Here is an 18,131-nt window from a genome sequence, read left to right as displayed (position 1 = left end):
ACGTGGCGATTCTTTAGGGACTAGTAAATTAGAATATTATATACGGACACGTTTCCACCTCAGTAAAAACAGCAGCGCTACTTTTGGCTTTTCAAAGATGGTTAGACGGCCCCAAAAAACTGCTCAAAGGGATGTCTCACAGGGCTCACAAGGCATTGTGCACGGCTGTCACGAAATAGTCTTCGCTACCCAAGCAGGAAATACCTAGTAATAATCAATCAATCAATCAATCAATCAGTCATGTTTATTTAACGTGCCCAGGAACAACCCTAAGGTCTGAGTGCTGGCGCACGCATACATTACAAACCAAAATCAAAACACTCAGGGAAAAATCCTTAAAAATAAATAAATAAAAATAAAAATTGTGAAAAGAAGAGAGTACCGACACAAAGCGCACAGTAAATACAAAAGAAAAAGGTGGAGAAGGGCACTTGAACAATACATGAAATTATAACACAAGGCAAAGATCGGAAAAGAACGATGACAAGGAGTTATGAAAGATATCAAGTTCACGAAAGTAAGCGCTATAAAGATTCTGTATTCTGTGGACAGTTGAGTGTTCGTGATGACAGGCAAGAACATGGAAAGGTCTATGTTCTCTGGTGATCTTGCGTGGGATGTGGAACATGACACAGCTGAGAAGTTCGGGACACGTGAGGTTACCGTGAAGGAGTTTAAAGAGAAACAGAAGGTCAGCGCGATTACGTCGGTCGCGAAGTGAGGGCACTGACCACAATCCAACAGTGCTAGTACAGAGTACAATGTCCAGGTTTGCAAAGCGGTGATTATAAATGCTTAGCAACTTTTTCTGGACACGATCTATAGTGTCTCTGTTGGATCTAGAAGAGCCATTCCAGACGACCGACTCATATTCGAGTTGAAGATGACAGATGGTTGTGTAATAACAACAGCAACAACAACAATAATAATAATAATAATAATAATAATAATAATAATAATAATAATAATAATAATAATAATAATAATAATAATAATAATAATAATAATAATAATAATAATAATAATAATAATAATACAGGCACTACTGACATGGCCGCTAGGCTGAGAGGAAACTTGGCATGAGCTGTTGCATTGTCAATTTGCCACTAGAGCCGACAGAACCCACATGGAAAAGTTAGAGGAGCACGTGCCTCACGCACCCCCTCCCCCATCCCGATATATGCATACACCTATGCATAGCTTCTATTTCAGGATATCATCCATTTAAAGCTCGTAACTGCGACGAACAGTTCAGTGACAGTCACAGTTCATAATGGTGTATAGGTGTGCGCTGCAGATGCGTACTTCGCCTACATAAAGTTGTACATACACTGCATGTGTCTTAACACTCACCTTAACATTTAAGCGTGCAACTGCGCTGCTAACTTTCAATGCATTCGGCTCGTCGGTAACGACGTGTCTGCAATCACAGTCTTCCGCTTCATAGCGTAGCTCATCTGCAAAGAACAGTTAAAGTGCGAATTACTCCCTCATTTATGCGTTCAGGTAAATTTTGGTTGACAGTATGATACCAGGCGTGGTATCAAGGCTTCAAGCAATGGATCGGCTAATTTAGGTTTCACAAGAACGAATTAGGCAGGCGTTACAAGAATCCAAGGTGACATTAATACTTCGGCTTCCTTAACCCGAATACTCCATGCAGAATTCTATCCAACGCCATATGTACGCAGGCTGTATGAGCACAGTGAACCGCCTAAAGTTGAAAGCACCATTACTTCACAAATTAGAAGATACTTGTGCAGTTCTTTAAAGGACGGTGGGACTACGTATGTTGATTGTTGTGCACCAATGACAGTGGTTTCCAGGCTAAGGTGATTATGAATAATAAAGGGGTACCGAACCTTTCTTTATCGACTAGAAAATACGCTATTTAAGAAATACACGGCAACGAAAAGTACTTCGATGCGTTTAGCAGAAGCGCAGAGATTGCAATGAAATACCGCCTTTGATCCCCATCGCGGTGCTCCCGTTGCTCCTTCATTGCCTTGGACTGCGAAGGATACGGCGGAACGGTGTAGTTCCCGCTACACTCCGTCTTCTGAACGTCACCGTGGGCCGCAGTTCAAAATTTCAATGTGGGTTTTTACAAAGACGCCACTGCTTCTAATATTGGCGCCTGCTACGCGCGAAACTCAGAGGCTATCTGTTAGCTTGCTCAATGGAGCTGCTTTTTGATGCTGGCGCATCAGTTCAGCCAAGCGACATTTTTTATTTCTCATAGGGTTTCCTTATCAGCCGCGAAAAGTAATCGTCCAGACAGTTTCTGGCTGAAAAAATGCCAGCATTATGTCAATTTCCCAATAAATTCTCCAATGACAGCAGCACATTCAGAGCAGTATTTAAAATTTAGCTAATTGCAATTAATTAATAAATTGAATGGCGTCAAGAAAAAATTACTGGCAGCTAATCTACACGGCTCTAAACCATATAAGCATGGCTGTCTCAATGTACATTGCCCCGTGTTTTTTTTTTCTTTAATGCTATACATGAATGTGGGGACATTTTGATTATAACATACTAGACGCACGTATTATGCTAAAACAATCCAAATAATCTTAGCAACAAGACGTGTCGCGACGGCTACCAGTCGGAGGGCGGTGGAATAATTTCTGGCGAACATCAATGATTGTCCTTACCTTTTAATTTTAGTGCAAGAAACTCGTCCTCCCACGGACAAGTTCTGCTGTCGCTTGCTGGTAATGCACTTCTCTTTTCGGCTTAAGTCGGCTCCCGAGCCAATTCTCAACTCTATCAAGCTATAGTTGGGTACATTTAGTGCCCAGCGAACTGTCGAGGCTGAGGAAAGTTCGTATGCTACCACCTCCACAGTACAAGAGAATGGCAAGGGAGGGCACGACGCTTTTTTCGTCACAAACTCACGCTTCTTCATGTACCAGGTGCTGCTCGGATTGTTCGCTGTCGCGGCGAACGTCTTCGGGGCGGTGGAACATGACCACCGCTACAACTGATCTGCAATCATGTGCTCGTGTATTACATGGTCCGCAAGATTATTTACTGGGAATTGTGTACGGTCTCCGACGCACCGAAACGGAATCTGCGCATCGGGGGACCTTTCCGGTTCCGCTGCGCGCTGGCCATATAAAGGACCAGCCAAGCCTACAGCGACTGGGGCACGACGCTCTTTTCAGCACAAACTTACGCTTCTTTATGTACCACGTGCAGCTCGGATTGTTCGCTGTCGCGGCGAACGTCGTCGGGGAGGTGGAGCGTGGCTTCACCAAACCTTGGCCGGAGCGCGTCACATGTCACAAAAGAGCGCGTGGTCGGGGCGCGCGCCGCGTATCACGCAAGGTAGCGAAAAAAGCACGCCCGCACCGCGACAGTTTCCACATTGGGGGAGAGCGCATACGCTTCAAACTGGCGACGCGACCAACGGCGTCTAGACGTCTAGAAGAACATCGACGAAGCGACGGTAACCAGAGAGAGAGAGAGAGAGTGCGGGCGCCGATACACCTTCTCACCCGGCGAGTCGTGAAAGAGATTACTACAGCGTGAGCGTGCGCCAACAGTATGACTCATCACCCCCCCCCCCCCCCTCGACGACGCTCCGACGGCAGCGGTCGAGAAGCGAGAATTGACTAGACGATTCCCAGGCTTTGGCCATGCTACGAGAACACGACTCCGATAGGAAGGTTCGAGAACCCCGGCGGAGAGATAAAACTGCCATGCGAGAATAAGAATACCGGGACCAGAACGCTCCGGTAAAGAGATGTAACGTGAAGAAGACCGTCTGCGGAAGAAGGAGATTCCCCGGCAAGCCAGTGGACGAGTTCATCGAGCGTCTGCATTTCCGGAAGTAGTTTCTTCTTCGAGATTTGCCCTGATCTACGCTGAGATTGTCTGACTCAAGGCTAGCAGTGGTGAATACGATTGGACACTTAGTGTTCCTATTCATTTTGTACTTGACGTGTTGGGCTCTTAGTGCTTGTCGTTAATTTTTTTCCTGTGTTTTTTGAATACTCATCTGATTTGTATTGTGTTGTGTCTAGCCTAAGTATGCAATTGTGGGTGTAACTGCCTTGTGAGAAGGATATATTTTGTTGTGTTTTGAAAACTCTGGGCTCTAACTCAGTCTTTCGACAGCAACCGGCATCCGCTGGCACACCAGAGGGCCCATTCTTAATTGTCCTTGCTTTCGTGGGATTATTTTCGGAAGCTGATAAGCCGGCTTTGGAATTTGGTCCAGCGTCTGCGCTTCGTTCACGGGGGTCTGTGGCAGAACTGATCTGCAATCATCTGCTCATGTCCTACATGGTCCGCAAGATTATTTGCTTGGAATTGTGTACGATCTCCGACGCACCGAAATGGAATCTGCGCATCGGAGGACCTTTCTGGTTCCGCTGCGCGCTGGCCATATAAAGGACCAGTCAAGCCTATATACAGCGACTGGGGCACGACGCTCTTTTCGGCCCAAACTCACGCTTCTTCATGTACCAGATCAGTTACCTAAATGGAACTATAAGTGTTATCGCTCTAGCAATGTTATGCTTTTAATAGTGTCGTGCCTCCTTAGCAAGCGACAAATGATTAAATGCTTTGAACATGCCAGCCTGTGTTTCGTTGATGCTCTGCTATTCTCTCTCTGCGACGGCTGCATGACGCTTTCCCCAATTTTATGGCTCCTATCGGGGGACGTAGAACTTAATCCAGGGTCTATGAATGCAGTGGAGCGGGACCAAATGACAAACATTGAAAGGATTCTCTTAGAAACGAAAACAGGCCAAGAAACTGTGCTCGCGAAGTTAACGGAAATTACAAGACAAAGTTAACTAGAATCCAAAATTACGGGCCTAATAGAGAAAACAAGCAATGTATAAAGTCGTGTTGCTGGTGTGGAAAAAATTGAAGATAAATTTATGGCTAAACTGGACGACTTGGAGAATAGTAGCCGTAGACAGAATTTGGTCTTTTCCAATTTGCCTGACAGGGAGCATAACGAGACGTGGGAGGCGCCTGTGATCACAATGAGTGCTACAGTTTAAAAAAAAGTTGTCGCAGTTTCACCTGAAAGGCGAAGCATCAATTGCGATAGCAAATTTGTAGAGAGCTATACGGAGTAATGATATTAGCTTTATCAGCTGTATAAATTTGGACATGCAGCAGCACCGGCCACGCGCAGAACTGTTGTCGACGCCGTCGGCGTTTTTCCCGCGTTCGCTCAAAATGCGTGCGGCGTTGGTGACTGTTGCCGGAGCCTGTGATATAAATAGGCACTTGGTGCCGCAGCTAAACGTCGCCTCCCTTCCCTCCCCCTCCCCCACGGCTTTTCGCGCGTCGGAAGAAGGTGCGTTTGCTCTACATATATGGTGATTGTAAAGGAGAAAAGAGACGCCTACTTCTGCAGCCCTTAAGCGAGCACGGCGCGGAACGCGCGTTTGTTCTCCGCCGTGCGTTCACTCCCCGTGAAAGACGCGCCCCTCGCGCCCTTTCACTCGCACATCCAGCGTTCGGCGCGCGGCGACGATTTCTTCTCCAAATGACGTCATACGGAACCTCACGGCGACGGCGACGGCGACGCCGACGGCAGAAATCTGCTTTTGAGTGTCCATATAATTGCTATCGCAATAAAACGCTTACAGACTAAAAGGCACTTCGCACAGCATCTCTGATGATTTCAGTCGAGCCGTATAGAAGAAAAAAGACGTCAGCTTTAGAATTATGCGAAAGAAGAAAGAGAAAACAAAGAAAATCGTGTTCGCTTGATTTATGATAAATTGATCATCAATGGGCAAACGTTTGTCTGGGATAGCGATATGCGGATTCCACTTCAGGTGCATCCGCGACTGGATAGAGGCAAAGGACGCATTCCAAATTCCGTTCCTCCCAAGGATAACTCAGCCCGTTGCTAGCAGCCTGAACGGCTCTCTGTCCTGCTTGTAAAATGGATTGCAGTAGTACGTACTGGAACCTACGCGAGAAAATGCAATTTTAGACTTAGCATTTTGCAATGGAAACTGAACCTGGCAACGTTCAACACGCACACCTTCTCGAGTGGAGCTAGCTTAGCAGGACTATTTGAAGAATTATCAGGCATTGCCTTGGATATTATTGGCCTTAGTGAGATTAGAAGAACTTGTGAGGCTTACACAGTGCTGGCTAACGGCCATGTCCTCTGCTACAGAGGTCCTGCGGAAAAGAGAGAATCCGGAGCTAGGATTTCTAGTCCATAATAACATAGCAGGCAACATTGATGAATTCTACATCTATAATGAGAGGGTAGCAGTCGTCGTAATAAAGCTGAATAGGAGGTACAAAATGAAGGTAGTGCAAGCCTACGCCCCAACCTCTAGTCACGATGATGAAGAAATAGAACGGTTTTATGAAGATGTTGAATTAGCAATGAGAAAGGTGCAAACTCAGTATACTGTAGTCATGGGCGACTTCAATGCAAAAGTGGGGAAAAAGCAGGTTGGTGAGCAAGCAATTGGAAACTACGGCATCGATTCTAGGAATGCAAGAGGAGAGATGTTAGTAGAATTCGCGGAAAGAAATGGGCTCCGAATAATGAATACCTTCTGTAGGAAGCGCCGCAACAGGAAGTGGACCTGAAAAAGCCCTAATGGAGAAACAAGGAATGAAATAGATTTCATACTCTCTGCCGATCCAAGCATAGTGCAGGGTGTAGAAGTGCTAGGTAAGGTAAAGTGCAGTGACCATAGGTTTCAATTTGAAGAAAGAAAGGCTGAAATTAGTCAGGAGGAAACAGGCCAACCTAGAGGCTGTAAGGGTAAAAGCATACCAATTCAGGCTGCTGCTCGCAAACAAATGCGTAGCTTTAGAAAATGAAGATAAAGACAACATAGAGGTCATGAATGAAACCGTAACTAGGTTGATCTCAGGAGCAGCAATTGAAGTGGGAGGTAAGGCACCACGGAAACTAGTAGGTAAGCTCTCCCTAGAAACAATGGACCGAATAAAGAAACGACAAAACATGAAAATGTCTAACTCAAGAGATCAGATAGAATTCGCTGAACTGTCAAAACTGATCAACAAGAAGAAAGTTAGGGATATTTGAAATTATAACGTGGGAAAGATTGAGGAAGCCGTAAAATATGGACGCCGCATTAAATCAGCAAGAATAAAGCTTAGCATAGGACAAGGCAAGATGTATGCGCTGAAAGATAAGCATGGTACTATCATCAGCAATTTCGATGACACAGTAAAATCAGCGGAAGAATTCTACACTGACCTGTACAGTGCCCAAAACAGCCAAGCTACTTTAGTTCGAAATACTGATGAACCGGATACAGAGGCTCCTTCTATAACTAGCGATGAGGTTAGAAAGGCCTCGAAAGCCATGACCAGGGGAAAAGCTGCTGGAGAAGATGAAATAACAGTAGATTTATTCAAAGATGAAGGAGATATCATGCTTGAAAAGCTTGCGGCCCTTTATACGCAATGCCTCACAACTTCAAGTGTACCAGAGAGCTGGAAGAATGCCAACATTATACTAATGCATAAAAAGGGAGACGTTAAAGAATTGAAGAATTATAGACCCATTAGCTTGCTTTCAGTATTGTATAAAATATTCACCAAGATAATTTCCAATAGAATCAGGGCAGCACTTGACTTCAGCCAACCAAGAGAACAGGCTGGCTTCAGGAAGGGATATCCTACGAATGATCATATCCATGTCATCAATCAGGTAAAAGAGAAATCTGCGGAGTACAATCAACCTCTGTATATTTCCTTCATAGATTATGAAAAGGCATTTGATTCAGCAGAAATACCAGCAGTCATAGAGGCATTGCGTAATCAAGGAGTACAGGAGGCATACGTGAATATCTTAGTAAACATCTACAAGGATTTCATAGCTACCTTGGTTCTCCACAAGAAAAGTAGAAAGTTACCTATCAAGAAAGGGGTCAGGCAAGGAGACACAATCTCTCCAATGCTATTCACTGCATGCTTAGAAGTATCCAAGCTCTTAGACTGGGAAGGCTCAGGAGTGAGGATCAACGGCGAATATCTCAGCAACCTTCGGTTTGCAGATGACATTGTCCTATTCAGCAACAATGCAGACGAATTACAACAAATGATGGAGGACATTAATCGAGAAAGTGTAAGAATTGGGTTGAAGATGAATATGCAGAAGAGAAAGATAATGTTCAATAGCCTGGCAAGGGAACATGAATTCCGGATCGCCAGTCAGCCTCTAGAGTCTGCAAAGGAGTTCGTTTATCTAGGTCAATTACTCACTGGGGACTCTGATCACGAAAAAAAATTTACAGAAGAATAAAATTGGGCTGGAGTGCATACGGCAGACATTGGCAAATCCTGACTGGGAGCTTACCAGTGTCGTTGAAAAGAAAAGTGTACAATCATTGCATTCTATCGGTGCTAACATATGGGGCAGAAACTTGGAGGTTAACAAAGAAGCTCGAGAACAAGTTAAGGACCGCACAAAGAGCAATGGAACGAAAAATCTTAGGACTAACGTTAAGAGACATGAAGAGAGCGGTGTGGATCAGAGAACAAACAGGGATAGCCGATATTCTAATTGACATTTGGGGGATGAAATGGAGCTGGGCAGGCCATTTAATGTGTAGGATGGATAACCGGTGGACCATTAGGGTTACAGAATGGATACCAAGAGAAGGGAAGCGCAGTCGAGGTCGGCAGAAAACCAGATGGGATGATGAAGTTAGGAAATTTGCAGGCACAAGTTAAAATCTGCTAGCGCAAGACAGGGGTAATTGGAGATCGCAGGGAGAGGCCTTCGTCCTGCAGTGGACGTAAAATATAGGCTGATGATGATGATGATGATGATGATTTGGCAATGAAGAGAACTTAATACCAAAAGAGACTGTTTGCCCAGGTATAGTGACCACAGCGCAGTCCTCATATAACTTAACGTACAGCGAGTACGGATGGCGCAAATCCCACAAAGGAAATCTACGACAGATTAGACTATGGCGCTATTATAACCGAACTTGAAAATTTCTTTCCTACTTTCCAGTAGCTGTCAAACGCACGCTGTGCGTTAACTTTGTGGTCAGCATTTCGTGACAAAATACTTCTAATAGTTGAAGTTCATGTTCCATGCAGGTACCTGCGGCAAAAAAGCCTTGGTTTAACGTAGAAATACGTAAACTTATAAGGAAAGCGAGACGAACGTATAAAACGTTTTCTGCCGACACCAGTCTGGCATATCAGAAGTGCTTGCAAGAGATAAATGATCTATTGAAAGCAATATTTAAATCAGCGAAAGATTGCTTCTTTGTTAAATTAAACAAGGACTTGAGAGAAAACGCAGAATTGTTTGAGAAATATGTAAAATAAAACCGAAAAGAAGACATATTCATACCATACTATTGACGGGAAAACCGTGACGTCAGACTATCAGAGGCCGGAATGCTTTAACTAGTACTTCCAATCCGTGTTTTTGCAAGTGTCTGCTGGGGAGACTTCGCTTTTGAACAACGCCAATCAAGGCGATATGATGCCAGACATTGAATTTCGTTTTAGTGGCGTCGATTCTTTATTACGGCATTTAGATGAAACAAAAGCAATTGGACCTGATGGAATATCCTCAGTGGTCCTTAGAGAGTGTCATAGCATCATCTATAAGCTTTCCATTGAAACAGGCCTCATCCCCCAAGATCGGAAAACGGAAAGCGTGACACCAGTTTTTAAATCGGGCGATAGAAAACCCAAAATAAAACTACAGGCCGATTTCACTAACGTCGATATGTTGCAAAATATTCGAAGGCATTTTGTATAGTAACATATCTGCATTTCTTGACTCAAACGCTTTCTTTACACGTTCCCAGCACGGATTCCGAAACGTTTATTCCTGCAACACATAACTAATAGAATTTCAGCACCTCTTATCTAAAGCCATTGATAAAATAGTCAGCTCGACCTGACTTTTATTTATTTTCAAAATGCTTTCGATATTGTGTCTCGTACGCTCTTCGATTAAATGTAAACGAAAACGTTCAAAATTGGATACGAAACTACCTAAACGGAAGAACCCAGTCTGTCGTCCTAAACTAGGCCGCATCGTCACCAATAACTGTTTCTTCGGGCGTTCCTTAGGGAAGCGAACTGGGCCCCTTGTTATTTTTATTCTACATAAATGACATTGTCGAACTAATTACATCACACATACAACTATTTGCCCATGACTGTGATTTACAGATAAATTACTACTGAAAATGACGTAGATACTTTGCAAACAAATTTAGATAAGGTAGCGAACAGGTGTAAAAAATGAAACACGAATTTAAATATTAAAAAGTGCAGTAGCGTAAGTTTTTCCAGAAAATTATCCAAATTTCAGCACATATATCACATCAATGGCACGCTTATCGACATACAGTCAGAATACTAATATCTAGGAGTATATTTCACCGAATCACTCTCTTTGCATAAACAGTTTCACAAATAGCAATATCTAGTAGGCTGCTACATTTGATTCGCAGAAGTTTCAAACAGGCAACGCGTGAATTAAAGAAACTATATACTTCTTACATGTCAGAACAATACTTTATTACGCCTGTGTAATATGGGATCCCTATCAAGATTACCTCATTAATAGACTGGAAAAGCTACAGAACCAAGCAGTAATGTTTGTTTGCAATAATTACAGCCCGTACTCTAGCGTTTCAGAAATGAAGGCCACTTTAGGATGGGATCTGCTACGTATGCGTAGACAGAGCTAAGGCTTAAACTATTGCATCGAATATACATGTATAACAGTCAGAAAGGTATCAATCGCTATAACTATCTTCTGGAACCAGATTACATATCGACTCGCTGTGATAACAACAAAGAATCTCAGCCTATAACTGCAGAACAAACACTTTTTACTACTCTTTTTTACCCATATCAATTAGACAATTGAACAGTTTATCAAATGATATAGTAAATGTGTCAAATAATGCTCTATGCTGTGACGGCGCTCTTGTAAAACAACTGTATGTGTTATGTATCCTGAAAACCTGCTTGTTTCACCTTGCTTGTATGTCTTTCTCTAAATGCTATTGCAGTGCTTCTGTTTGTAGTATATGTGTGCAAAATCTTCTTTGTTTTACTGGTTATGTTTTGTTCCCCCCTACGTAATGCCTTTATGGCGATGTAGGTACTCTGTAAAATAAATAAACAAGGTGACGAAATGATGCGCTGGAGCACTTGTTGGAATCGTACGAAATCATGTACGACATTAGTAACGGAATAATGCTGCGCTCATGTAAACGGAAGTAGTCATTGGCTCATGGCATGCGAGTTGATTGGGGACACAGACACTAGAGAGGAATATACTTTTGAACAATTTGTGTGTCGTTTATTACAACACATTCGTGTAAAGTTATTGTCAGAAAGTTTTCCGTGAAAGATATATCCTTAGGGCTAAGCTTTATTGGAGCAGGTCAAAATCACTCTAGGGACTATCTAAACACGCTTTCCGAACGTAAAATTGATTTCCTAGCTTCTCACCGTGATATCTTTTCAAGAATGTGTGGCTCTATGTATCCTTCCGGGAACCTGCGCCATGTTTACATTGCAGCTCAGTCTTTCATACACGGTACCGACATCACGGATCACGGCAAATGAAAAAAAATGCATCAACTGTTAATCGACCTGCTGCTGGAATGACCGTTATTTCAAATAAACGCCGGGACTACATAAACGGGACACACATCAACCTGGCTGTTGTCTACTTGCATTCACGTCATCTGATCGTGACATGACGACCTTTCATTGGTGTTTTCTTGGCCGTAGTGACTAAGCAACTCATATGGGATTTGAAACGTATATTGTTTGCACCTTTCCCTTTCCTGGGTCAGCCATCGCAATAATGTTGTCAGCATTACAATTAGACCAGATTGACTTTCGATGAACTCTTGACTACAAGTACAGATGCGTGCTTCGGAGAGGATTTATGGGGTTATATATCTGTCCTACACATGTTGAATACATCAAACTATGCTATCGCATACGATAGGGCAACAGCTTTCAGCAAGCGCGGTCACCCCAAGCTCAGTAAGTTCTTTTAAAATAGCTCGTTTTCTCAAAAGGACATAAATTCCTGGAGCTGCCTCCAGGACTTGCGTACGCTATAAAATCAACTGTTTCAGGGACGTCTGCTTACTTTCGGTGAGCAAGGAACTGGCCAGGAAAACTGTCGCACCCGCTAGGATGCAGCCGTAAATGGCTATCAGATTTTCCACGCTGTTGTTCAGGTGAATGCAGACATTGTCGCCGGGAAGCATGCCATTCTGTCGGAAACCGATGGCATAGCGCTGCATGCCAGCCAGAACTTCGGCACGTGTCAGGCTGAGTAGGTCGCTTACCTGTAAGTAGCAAAGAAGAAGTTTTTTAATGATTTCAAAATGTAGAGAGGTCGGCCGGAAAATGGAACATCTGGCCTGCTACTCTACGTAAGGGAAGGGGAAGAGGGGAAAAAAGAGGGTCACAATGGGGGATGACAATGGGAGGAACAAGGTGAAAGGACAAATTGCATAAATATCACAATCGTGAGTTCAGGCCCGTGTCGCCTAAAGCAGTAAAAACAGTAGTAAAAAGTAAGCAGTAAAAACATAAACGGTGACTATGGAAGCGCTGAGCCATGTTTGACGCACATATGCCGTTGTATGAACGGGAATATTTCGTACAAGTATCTTTTGCCGTCACGACGAAACTTCTCCACATGAGTGAAATTCATCTGTATATGCAATAGAGATGATAATAGCCATATTGAAATGGTCCTTTTGTCTAATGTGCCCCGTTGTTGGCATGTAGCTCACCGTGCACATAATTTGTGTTATTTAGCTTATAGGTTTGTTCCATGCTAGCACATCAAAACTGCTGATTTAGGCTCCTCCAGAAAAACACTAAACTTTCATTTTTACCAGGTGTTTCACAATGCTACTCGATCCATGAGTTTTAGTGCTTTTGCTAGTGGAATGCAACTCCAAGCAAGGATTATATGAGGAGATGTTGTGGCTAAGACATAATTAATACAGAGGATTTTATTCTCAGCTTTGCTCACTCTCAAAAGTAACACGTAACTATTTGTTTTGATGCCGCCATGCTCACGGGAGACCTTGGCAAGCCAGTACCCCTGCAATGCGGCACGATAGTGGAGTATGTCGCCTAAAGTCGAAACAACGGAAATCCCAGAGTGACCACTATTGATGTTACATAAGCGTGACTTCGGAAATACTGTGTGACGCTGCATTGCTCAAATACTTATCGCACTGTCGTCGACGGTGATCGCGAGATGAGTGCTGTCGTATTTTTTTATTTCTAGAAGATAGATTAGGGGGAGCCAGTTTATCATTCTTTCGAAACGCTTCCACTGAAAACTTGTAATAGCTATTGGTCTGTAAGTACTGGCTAAAGACGGCGCTTTGCATTGTTCAACTATAGGAATCGCAATAGCTTCTTGAATGTACGTATTCGCCCACATGGTTTTGTAGAGGGAGGGGAGTGTTTCAAGGGTGTAGGCATCTAATCATTTCATTACATGATATGGTTGCCACCTGGTGCCCAGTTGTTGTAACAATCCAGAATAGCTCTAGGTTGAAGTAAGCTGAATGGGCGGTTGTAAGGTGCATCTCGCGCACATATGTCGTCAAGGGGCTCTAATTATTCGCAATCTGTGAGCCTCAGAAATGTTTCCGTGTAGTGCGATGAATTAGAGATAAGTTGAAAATGTTCGCCCTGAAAATACGCATAATCTTCTAGGCCAGTGTTTCTCCAACTGTGCCAGCACGTGGCCCCGTTTAACAGTGCCAAATTTAGCATGACCCCCCGCCCACCCCCCTTCATAAGCAATCAACAACATAAGCCAGAAGACGGGCTCCATCGCCAGTAAGCGGGGTGATCTGCGTCACAGTTGACGCAGCGGGTAGTGGCAGTGCGGATGTCACAGAAATGGTCAGTTGATGTACACTTTGCACAAGTAGGGCGTTTGCGCCCAAACCACGATTTGATTATGAAGCACGCCGTAGTTGAGGACTCCGGAATAATTTTGACCACCAGTGGACGTTTAACATGTCTCCAATGCACGGGACAGGGGCGTTCGTGCTTTTCGCCATCATCGGAATGCGGCCGCCGCGGCCGGGATTTGATCCCGCGACCTCCGGCTTAGCGGCGCAATACCGTAGGCGCTGAGCCACCACGGCGGCGCTGACACCCATGCCAAAACCACGGACACTTGAAGCATAGGGGCGGATTTGGGATGTATGGTCCCACGCGAATCTTACAGTAGCCAGTTTCGTGGGATTCGGGTAGGTTGCTGGTTTCAAATGTTATAATCAGGTACATGATTGGCATTGGTATCTTGTCGTTCCTTATTTTATTTCTTGCCACTTTTCTACGTTCAGACCGTTCCACTCTTCGAGCAGTTCGCTTTTAGTGATTTCTAACAAGTTGTTTTCCACAATGACACGACGGACAGGGGTAATAGCTCTGTGTGGGTTCACAGTAATTGAGATGTCCCAGAAAGCTACAAGTTGTGTCAGTTTGAGGTGTTGCAGCTAGTCACGAACGTGCAGCCATATGTTGCCGCTAACTATCTTTATCACTTTATAGCCGGGGCCAATGGTGTTAGTCAATCATTCTGACTAAAAATGGACATTTCACTCGGACAGTACTTGTTTCATGATTACTATTTATGAGGTGTGTCGAACGTTGTATTCCTGTCCACTCCCCCACTTGAGAAAGTGACCGGGAGTGCAGAAAATTTTGAAACCATGTTGATGCTATACTAGTGGGCAGACATTCCAGGCGCCCACCACTGAGCCCAGCTAGGGAACGTGACATGACTTTTAGAAATATTATTCTGATCACGCCCGCTGTACATAAGCATTATAACCTAATATGAATAACCTAAATTGGTTGTTGCACACAAGGTTAACCCTTGCTGCCTTAAAGTTTAGAAGTAAAAGGAAGTGGACAGAACACGAAAATAATAAATGTTAGAGAGAAAGACAAAGTTTATAAAGGCGGACAGGAAAAAGGCTATTATAATTTCCAAAAGGTGGGTTGTCCGGGATTGGCGTCTACGTGAAACCAAAGGATCCAAAGGGATGTGTCACCTCTGCCGAAGGGCCTAAAGGTCCAAAGATTCGTCATCAACCCAACCCTCAGGATCCCCTTGTCCCCGGACAAAGGTACAGGCGTGGGAGTCCAACCCCTTTGCGCTCGGGTCCATGTCGTCGCAACACTCTAACTGAGTGCTCACGCACACGGCCCTGTGTCGTGGACCCTAGTTAGCTGAAGCACCTGCTATAATAATGCTTTCGGTTCTGCTCTCTCTTTCTCACAGGCACCATCATTTCCGTTGTTTCCACAGCTGTTTCCGTGCAATGACATTTCGTGTATTCAGCCGTCATAAGACAAGTTGCGAGGAAAAAAAAGAGATGGTTTGGAGATTTAAATTGTTTGAATGCGTGACGGGAAAGCAAATTTACAGCTACAAACAAAAATTGGTGTAGCGAATTCCGTTACAACCTTCTTTTTGTTAATTTCTTTTCATGCAATTTATGTGAACAGTGCACAACAAGAAAAAATTAGCGTAGCTTGCACTGGAGACGCAAGGCTAAAGAGACAGCGGAGCTGAAGGACACGTAGCTATAGTCCTGGCTCTTGGGCTAGGCTAAGCACTACCAAGTCAACCCCAGCAGTTTCCAGAATTTATTGATTATTGATCGATTATCAATTAGCTATTGATTGGCTATCGCAAGGTATTGGCTACGTATTTGGACTAGGCTAAGCACTACCAAGTCATCCCCAACATTTTCCGGAATTTTTCGGATGAGCTATTGATTGGCTATCGATTGGTAATCGATGACTGACAAAGCTTAAGTTGTCACAACCATGCTTTGATAGACTTAGCCAGGCTCAGCTTCGCTCGTTCACAGGGGTATGTGCCATTGCGCTTGGACCCTTTCTGTACTACCGCCAGGATCGGCCCACATTTTTAGATTCAGCAGGCACATTACGCCCGGATTCAACAGCTGTGCTGTTAAAATTAGGGCCATGAGTAGTGCGCTTCAATTTGCCTTGCTAAGTTGCAGACACTGCAAAGAGGGTCTGCAGTTCCCGCCGTAACTTACACAACTGCGCAAATGTTTCTGCGAATTGTCCGTATATCTGTCACATTTCCTACACAGTTCAGTGCTGCGGGTTTAATTCAGTAGTAATTCAGTAATTTGTTTAGTTTTATCCTATTTCGTAAGCTTACTTACAGACTTTCTTATTCTTTGTTATTCCTCTCGAGAGGGCGAACCAAACAAGAGTGATTAACCCTGTAAACATCCCTGCCTATGAATCACGGCAGGAACACTGCTCTCACCAGCGCCATCTTGTTGGGGTTAATCAGCAGCTTTTCTTTTGCCAAGGCATAAAACGAGCACAAGGGGATATCGATGTGTGGGTGTGGTGAGTAGACGATGCGGTCTTCGATGCGAGCCTTCATGTTTTCAGAGGATCTGTTTGAATCACTGTAAGGAAGCAGGAAATTACCGTCAGCCAGCACGTTTATTTTATTTTAATAATAGCCGCGTTTTGTATAGGTCCACTGACATGTCAAGATCTACGGCAACTGTGGTGATCATGGTAGACACAAAGCAATTGTCGCTGCATGTCGCTACAAAGTGCGCGTGCATTTTTAAAATCTTTCGCTACTGTTTAACACCATTTCAGAGGAGTAGCCGTGCAACAAGAACCAATGTATTCATAGCAAATCAGTTCGCCACATCCCGCGAAGCATGTAGACAACGCAATCACAAGCGCGTATGGCTGACTACGTGACGCACCGTATTACGCAATTAGGGTGCTAGTTTATTGCGAGAGCTTGGGCTACAGCGGGGTTCAAGAAAGCATTTTTCTTTAGGCACTGCTCCATTTTGCCAAGGAGGTTGTCAACTTAAGGTCTTGTCTTGCTTTTTTTCGGAATAAACAAAGCGCAAAATCATAAAGTTTCGAGTGTACTGTAAGGAAATACGATGACGCTCAAGATATTGTGAAACTGATTGCTTAACATTCCACAATGTGACAGATTGCCTGATGTATTAGTTGTCCTTTTATTTTCTTGTATGATATTTAATTTCGCGAATTTACTCACGTAAACTGTTTTTTTTTGTGTTTCAAGCTGTCACCGTTTTACCCACGTTGGTTTTGTTCATTGAATGTGAGGACTTAGCCATTTGTGGTAATTCATCACTTCTAATATAGGGGGGGGGGGGGGGTGGAGGGGGTATTCTCTAAGAGGCCACCTAGTGGACTGTCCATTTCGGATGTCGCGATTGGCTCTAGCTGCACGAGCGAGATGGAACTAGCCAGCCTCCTTCTCGCTCGTGTAGCTGGAGCCAACCGCCACAGCGGAAATGGACAGTCCACTAGGGGGACTCTTACAGAGTACCCCGCCCCCGCCCCCCGCCCCCCGCCCCCCGGTCTAGTAGTAGACACACCTTTTTTGGGCTCCAAGAAAGGCCCTGAGAGTGTGACGCTTAATGTTACTGAAATAAATTTTATACCCCTTAGCACAGCATCTCGTCGCATAATGAAGAACCGGACAGCAGTACTTCTGGAACAGAATATGTTCAATTATGAAATATTTATTTATTTATTTATTCATCTACTTACAAATTACCTGCCTGTATTTTTTTCGTCTTGTTTTATCATGCCACTCGATGTACGCGCAAGTTTGTAGTCACGTTATAGCGTCACTCTATGTCCGCCGAAAGATTGTAGTCAGGTTGATTTCTGTGTCTCTTTCTCTCTTTTTTGGGGGGAGTTTGACATGAGTGAATGTGCGTGTTGGCATTTACGAAGTCACTAAATGTACACGTGCTTGTGGTCATAAACTTGTTACCGTGTTAGACATGAGGGAATCTACGTGTTGGTATGCATGACGTCACTAAATGTACACTTGCTTTTGGTCATAGCTAAGTGCCGTTTTTACTCATTTATAATTTTTTCTTTTTTTCTTTTTTCTTACAGAGAAAATGTGTAAAGTGAGCTCTGTGTGCTTGCAATCAGACTTTTGATGTAGGTCGGACCCCGGCTGAAACGTCGAAATTAAATGTGTTCGCTTTTGTGCGTGCACCTGCGCTCGTTTATTGTGTATATTCAGA

At 43.9% G+C, this 18,131-nt stretch overlaps 1 protein-coding gene across 1 annotated transcript in view; it reads right to left on the bottom strand.

The window, feature by feature from the left end:
• Positions 1-16,471, bottom strand: part of LOC125945061 (uncharacterized) — an 80,843-nt gene extending 64,372 nt beyond the window's left edge. Inside the window, exons 1-3 of the mRNA XM_049666621.1 lie at positions 16,349-16,471; positions 12,137-12,338; positions 1,354-1,457 (exon numbers count right to left, since the gene is read on the bottom strand). Coding sequence (XP_049522578.1) covers positions 1,354-1,457; positions 12,137-12,338; positions 16,349-16,471 — 429 coding nt within the window. The remainder of the gene's footprint in view (positions 1-1,353; positions 1,458-12,136; positions 12,339-16,348) is intronic.
• Between the last annotated feature and the right edge of the window lie 1,660 nt (positions 16,472-18,131).

This window comes from Dermacentor silvarum, chromosome 4 (assembly GCF_013339745.2).
Source record: "Dermacentor silvarum isolate Dsil-2018 chromosome 4, BIME_Dsil_1.4, whole genome shotgun sequence".
NCBI lineage: Eukaryota > Metazoa > Arthropoda > Arachnida > Ixodida > Ixodidae > Dermacentor > Dermacentor silvarum.
The sequence above is the reverse complement of the archived record's forward strand: the minus strand, read 5'-3'. Positions and strand labels throughout refer to the sequence as shown.